Consider the following 7,054-nt stretch of genomic DNA (forward strand, 5'->3'; position numbering starts at 1 on the left):
CTGAGTAATATTCCATTTTAAATATATATAAATATTGCATCTTCTTTATCTGTTCATCATTGATGGATGCTTAGGTTGCTTCTATACCTTGACTATTGTAAACACTGTGATGAACATAAAGGTACATAGGTCCACAGCATCACAATTTTAAAGATTTTATTTATTTGTTTGTTTTAGAGAGAGGGAAAGGAGGGAGAGAGGGAGAGAAACATTGATGCATTGCCTCTCACATGTGCCTTGATCGGGACCAAACCCACAGCCTCAGCCTGTGCCCTAGCCTGGAATTGAACCTGTGACCTTTTGCTTTGCAGGATGATGCCCAACCCACTGACCACACCAGTGAGGGCTATGGAGTCACAATTTTAAGTATCTATTCTATTAAGAGTTTTGCCTGCCAACTGAATTCTCCAAGTAAATTAATTTATGGTTGAATATGATTTAAATATAACACTGCTGAGACCCACATACTCTGTAAAACTTACCCATTTTAGTCCATTTATAGCTTAAGCAGCTTACCCTGATAATATTTAGTTCCAAATTCAAACGTTATAGTCTTTAAAATGACTATTTTCTCCCCCTGTCTCTCTCTCTCCCCCTTTGATGAAACACATTTTTTGTTTAGAATAAAAGCCATCAGATAATTCTTTAGAGAGTCAGACCAGAAAAGACTTAACTCTTTGGAGATCTTAGTTCCCCTCTCCAAGGCTTGCTCATCACTCCATCCATCAGCAAAGGCTTCTGAGCATGTCCATTATATTGCAGATCCTGTGTTAAGTTGTGGAATGCACAAGCAGAGCAGACATCAGCTCTGCCGTCCAGACACTCATTCAAAGCCTGGAGAGTGGGAAGTGTATGAGCAGGGCAGAAAAAGGTGATTGCAGGAATATGTTATAAAAGCAGTGATTAAAAAAAAAACACAAGGGGACGGTCCGGGGCGGGTAAGAGAGAACAGGGGTGGAGGTTGGGGAGCTGGGAGAAGCGCAGGAAAACTTCCAAGAGGAGACATTTAAACTGAGCCTTAAGGAGTAAACACAATTAGCATTTCCGGTGGTGGGCCCAGAAGGAAGGCCGAAGAATGGGAGAACAGGGCATAGGCAGGGCCAGACCTTTGGATGCCTCGGAGCGGGGACGCTGGTTTGTGTTTTTTTTTTTTTAAGGATTTTATTTATTTATTTATCTTTAGATGGGAAGGAGAGAGGGAGAGAAACATCAATGTATGGTTGCCTTTTGTGCGTCCCCTGCTAGTAGTTAGCCTGCAAGGGACCAGCCTGCAGCCCAGGCATGAGCCCTGACTGGGAATCGAACCATGATCGTCTGGTTCGCAGGCCCGTGCTGGTTTGTGTTTTATACAGACTACCCCGACGGGGGAACGCAGATCAGAAAGCAGAGAGAGCTGTAATGGGGACCAGGATTTATGAAATCCTGAAGGTGGTGAGGGTGGAGAGAAGTGGATGAGTTCAACTGATATTTAAAAATAGTGCCAGACGCTGGGTGATGGGTGGCACTGGACGACATGGGTTTTGTTTTGGTCCTAATTGAGTCTGAGAAGCTTGCGGAACACTCAGGGAGCCATGGGGTCCAGCGGACAATTGGATAGGTGGTTTTGGAGGTTAGCAGAGAGATGTGGGCCAAAATATATGGTCTGGGGAGTGACTGAAATTCTAAAAGTAGCTGTAATCTCTGCGGGGAACAAAGATGAAGGGTTAGAGAGGGGCAAGTGCATTCAGAACTGAGGAGACCCAGGAGAGTGTGGTCACGAGGCCACAGGGGGCTTCTTGGATAGGAAGACCCAACATAAAAAGGATGTCAGTGTTCCCTCCATTCCATATAGTTTACACAACCCAATAAAAATAGCAACGAGATTTGCTCCAAGGGCAAGTTTCTACTGTCATATTTACACAGGGCCTGACATTGTGTAAATACCTGATAAATGTTTCTTAACTCTGTAGGTACATTCACACAGTGGAACAGTATGCAATTTTAGTGAAGAATGGGGTAGATCTGTATGTGCTTATACAGCAAGATTCTAGGATTTATATGATAAGGCCTGTCCAGAAAAATTCCAGTGATTGTTAATATGACAAGAATAGTTTGTACAATATTGATGTAACCTAGCAGCCAAGGAGTGGACTGGAATGTGCATGTGTGAACAATGATGACTTCACTGTACTAGTCAGTGGGGGTGGTAGACGCCATTGAGTGAGCATTACATGTACTGTGCGGCCATCACCTTAAAAATTACTGAGCAAGTAGAGCAACACATCTGCATCACATTTTGCATTAGGCTTGAACATTCCTCCCTGTTTTTTTGTGACACATCAAGTCACCCAGGTGACTCAACCCCCCTGCAGCCCAGGTTTGGTGCCCTGGCACTTCTGGCTTTTCCAAAACTAAAATCACCTTTGAAAGGGAAGAGATTTCAGACCATCAGTGAGATTCAGGAAACTATGACAGGAAAGCTGATGACAACTGGGAGAACTGTGTGAGGTCCCAAGGTGCCTACTTTGAAGGGAACTGAGGCAGCAGTGTCCTATGTACAATGTTTCTTGCATCTTGTATCTTCTTCAATAAATGACTTTATTTTTCTCATTAGGTGGTTGGGTACTTTCTGGACAGACCCCTGTGGCATGTATATATTTTTTGTAAGGATAATAGCTGACTATGCATTCACTTACTATGTTCATATGTTAACTTATTTAATCCATTTCTGGGAGTACTACTGTTATCTCACATGTACAGACTGGGAGACTGAGGCACACAGTGGTGAACAGCCAGCCCAGGATCACACAACTCATCGGTGGCAGAGGTGAGAGCCGAAGCCAGGCAGTTAGTGCCGTTCACTGGAAAGGCTTAGCCAAGGGACACTGTGGTGGGGCAGGGTGGAGAGAGAAATGTGCTTTTATTTCATACTCTTGAGTATTCCACATATAATTATTGCTTTACCATATGCATCATCACTTTAATAATTTTTAAAAACTAACTTGAAAATATTCAGTGGAGTGTTCAGGGGGTAGGAAGGAGGGGAATGGGCTGGTTAAGGCACTACCCAACAGGCTTGTTGAAAGGAAATAAAAAGGAGAAGTTGGGTTGCTTTTCAGATCATTGTATTTCCGTTCTGAGAGGACAGGCATGGGGTCAGTTTCGGGCTTTCATTTTTTGGTGATTTTTTTCTTTGTTGAGTGTTCCTCCCTTGGAAATCCCTGCCCCACCGACCCCTGTGTACAGAGCTGCTTTGGGCTTCCTCAGCTGCTTTGGGCTTTATTCTATTACAACTTTTTAACTAGGAAATACATTCCTATAACTGAAAAAGTTAAAATCCGTTGGAAAGGTGTACATGAGGAATCTTACTCCCAACCGCTCTGTTCCACCCTCTTCGCCCTCCCCGCTTAGGACCGCCCCTGTTACTACTTTCTCGGGATCCTTTCAGTGACTTGTTTTTCAAATGCCAAGCACATAGGCATATATATTCTTATTTTATTTCCTTCTTACACAGCCGGGATTCTGTTTGTACCTTTCTCAATTGGCATGTGGAGAGCTTCCTCATTCTTTTTTGTAGCTACACAACTCCCCATCCGGCTGGCTGGACTAGTCTGCTCTGAGTTAATTCCCTCGGCCTCGCTATTGGCTCTACTGAGCAGTCTGCAGGTTTTGAACTGGCTTTTTTTCTTTATTCCTCTATTTTTAGAGTATTTCCCCCCTCGTCAACTTCCTAGCCACTGCCTGCATTTCTACCCCCTGTGATGAGGGATCACAGGCTTCCTTCTGCCCTCCCCCTCCGCCTAAGGCACACAGCGGGCACCAACCCTTCCCTCATGGCCCTTGGGGCAGCAGCTCACACCTGTTCCTTCTGGTGATTAAAAACAGGCACGGAGGCACTTTCCTTCGAATCTCTTGTTGTGGGTAATTTTCTTGTTCTTGAGAACAGGCGTGTCTAAGTGGAACCCTCGGTATAAATGTGTATGATTTCACTGTAAACACCTGTTGGCAGAGCTGTGGCCTGGCTGGAGAGGTACAGTTAGGTATTTTCTTCCTCTTTTTCATTTGTTTTTCACCTGTGTTTTAACATGACTGTGTGTGTTGTCTGACTGCTAACTGTGACCATGCAATATTCTGTTTTAATGAAAGTGCCGGTGTTTCCCCCATCTGCTTATTTTGAACAAGTGCCTGAGTTTGGTGGCCTGCCCCTGGAGCCCTCAGTTCTGCTGCCGACATGCCCAGGCAGCTGGAGATGGCCATGGACACCATGGTTAGAACCTTCCACCAGTACTGCTGCACGGGAGGGGACAGATGCAAGCTCAGCAAGGGGGAACTGAAGATGCTCCTGCAGAGAGAGCTCCCAGACTTCCTCTCGGTGAGCCCCACCTCTGCTGCCCTGTTCCGTCGCGGGGGGGGATGCAGGGCACACCCAGAGAGAGCCTCTGTGTGCGGAGTCTCCCGTGAGTCTGTGTCGAGGCTCAAATACAGGGGACACAGACACGAGGAACCTTTGTTTGCTGTGACATCCATCCGTGTGTGCCCTCTCTGAGTTCCCTGTGGCCAGGCTTTCTAAGCATCGTAAATTATACTTGAGGCTTTCATCAATTCTTCAGCTTCCTGGTGCAGCAGAGGTCCAGGTAGTGAAAGCTATCTAACCACTAACTGTAACTGTAGTTACGGCTAGTTTCACTAGTTATACCTGGAGCTTTGTCCAGCTGTCTGTAAATTGATAATAATTATTGGGTCAGAAAAGAAGCCTGGGGTACTTTATGTTGTGGTGGTAAATTTTATGATGAATGACAAACACTTAGAGAGCTATGTCAGCCAAGCGCAAGCTGATAGGGATTGTTGGAAAGGGTGTGTCTGGCCAGTGACCAGCTGGGTAGCAACCATTGAACACCCAATATAGCCAAGAGTTGAACAAGTCTGCACATGAACCTTATATGCAGGGTTTGGGGCCTCCTGTGAGAGAAGCTCTTCATTCCGATTTTTATGGGGCTGCCTCGAATTGGCTTCAGCACAACACCCTGCCCTTGCATGACCGTATTCTGGGCAAGCCCTGTATGAAGACTGTATTGATGGTAATTACAACACGCTTCTTCCCACCTTCTGTGGAAAAACTTTAAGTAAACATTTTAATAGTAATATTTTAGGCATATCTTTGTAATCCAAAAACAATTTTGTTGTATTTTTAGTACATTGATAGAACAAATGGTAATTTATATTTTTTTAATAATTTTTTATTGAGGCATAATTAACACATAACATATTAATTTCAGGTGTACAACATAGTGATTCAATATTTATACAGTGAAATCACCACCACAATAACTTTAGCCATCACCTGTCACCATACATAGCTAGAGATTTTTCTTCCTGGTTGTGAGAACGTTTAGGGTCTACCTTTGCCAACTCTCAAATACGCAATCATTAACTGTAGTCACACGCTGCTTGTTAATGTGCCAATTCTTCACAATACCTTTATAGTGATTCTAGGAGTGCCCAGGAATGGGAATTTTTTCCCCCAAATTCAGTTCGGCCACTGTATTATATAACATTTAGAATAAAAAGCTCAGTTTGTCAAACTTGGCACATTGATTTTATTCAAGTGAAATTTATCAGTTTTTGATCAGTTGATCTCGACCAATTCAAGTTTCCAACCATTTAATAGTTGGTATCTAATGAAAGGGCAACGGGGAATTCTGGGAGAAATGAACCACTTCTGGAATCTATTCCCATCAACCACCAATCACAGGAAGGGTGGGTGCCTCACCGTCCCGCCGTCTCTGAACCCTGATCTCCTCCGCCATCTCCTTGCGGCACTTTCCCCCATAAGTGTGGCCCTCCCTGTAAGGCCTGCCTTTGTGGGGTGCCTTTGTTTTGTGTCAGGGGTTGTGCTCAGTAAGGCTGCCAGATAAAATGTCGTGTGTCCCATGCAGTATATGAAAAAAGGATTCATTGTTCATCGGAAATTCACATCTAACTATGTCCTGTATTTTTATCTGCAACCCGGTGCTAAGCACATTTAGAAGTTTGTTAGAACAAATTGGTGGGGAGATACTACTCTCCCCATTTTATATAAAAGAACGTTTAAAAACGTTAAGTGATTTGCTCAAAGTCCCACTGTTGGGAAATGGTAGAGCCACTCACATGGTCAGTTTTTGGTTGCAAAGTGCTCTTTCCATATTCCCTGCCTGCATCCCTGAGTCCTGGCCCTGACCAGTGATGACGTGTGGGAAATGCACTTTCCGTCTCAGCAGCAGCTCATGATGAGCTACTGTTTGACCTTCTTTGTCTTTAGGTCTGAGCCAGAATTATACGGCCTTGGGGCAGAGTGCCAGACTGATTTAGAATCTGTGTCTGGTTCAAACCTACCTGCAAATAGGGTTTTGGAAATTGTCCTCCGGTGCTAAGAATGAAAATAAAAACTTTAATATAGATAAAAACAATATGTGGTTTCAGTTGTATTATGAATCTCAAAGCCTGGGAATTAGAAATTTTCTCTTTCCTTCTAGTGCCAAAAGGACCCGCATTTGGTTGATAAGATAATGCAAGACCTGGATGCCAATAAGGACAATGAGGTGGATTTTAATGAGTTTATGGTCATGGTGGCCGCCCTGACAGTTGCTTGTAATGATTACTTTGTAGAACAACTGAAGAAGAAAGGAAATTAAAGATAAGTAGCAAGGTAATCTAAAGGCAAAAATATATCTAAATTACTGACTTGTTATTCGTTTATACCCTTCAGATCTATAGTTACTGTGATACTGTTTATAGATGTACATATAATTAGTTGCTATAGTACTAATAAATGATGTACTCCTTAACTTAATGATCTTAAATAAATATTCCAAATCTCATATGCCCTACTTGATGTTTTCCTACCTTATTAAAGATGTTTTCTATCTTATAAAGATGTTTTTGTTGGTCATAGAGCATCAGAAAAATTTAGCTACTTTCAAATGAGACCAGAACTTAGCAAACTTCTAAGGCAGACACATCCTTAAATTATATTTTGAACTTATTTCCTATTGAAGAAATTAAGTGGCCGTCTCTCTTCTGATTCTGCTTCACATGG

General features: G+C 43.2%; 1 protein-coding gene across 3 annotated transcripts; it reads left to right on the top strand.

Annotated features, from left to right (window-relative positions):
- The first annotated feature begins 3,807 nt into the window (after nt 1–3,807).
- S100Z (S100 calcium binding protein Z) lies at nt 3,808–6,813 on the top strand. Of its 3 annotated transcripts, none has more exons than XM_037032349.1 (3): nt 3,808–4,019; nt 4,162–4,351; nt 6,492–6,813. In XM_037032349.1, the coding sequence occupies exons 2-3, from the start codon at nt 4,211–4,213 to the stop codon at nt 6,648–6,650; spliced, it is 300 nt and encodes a 99-aa protein (XP_036888244.1). In that variant the 5' UTR covers nt 3,808–4,019; nt 4,162–4,210; the 3' UTR covers nt 6,651–6,813. The 3 variants fall into 3 exon arrangements, with proteins under 3 accessions (XP_036888244.1, XP_036888242.1, XP_036888245.1); XM_037032347.1 differs by having other exon boundaries at nt 3,808–4,009; XM_037032350.1 differs by lacking the exon at nt 3,808–4,019 and having other exon boundaries at nt 4,134–4,351.
- The last annotated feature ends 241 nt before the right edge of the window (nt 6,814–7,054 follow it).

The sequence above is a fragment of the Sturnira hondurensis genome, unplaced genomic scaffold (assembly GCF_014824575.4).
Source record: "Sturnira hondurensis isolate 20B ecotype Veracruz unplaced genomic scaffold, ASM1482457v3 Scaffold0021354, whole genome shotgun sequence".
Classification (NCBI taxonomy): domain Eukaryota; kingdom Metazoa; phylum Chordata; class Mammalia; order Chiroptera; family Phyllostomidae; genus Sturnira; species Sturnira hondurensis.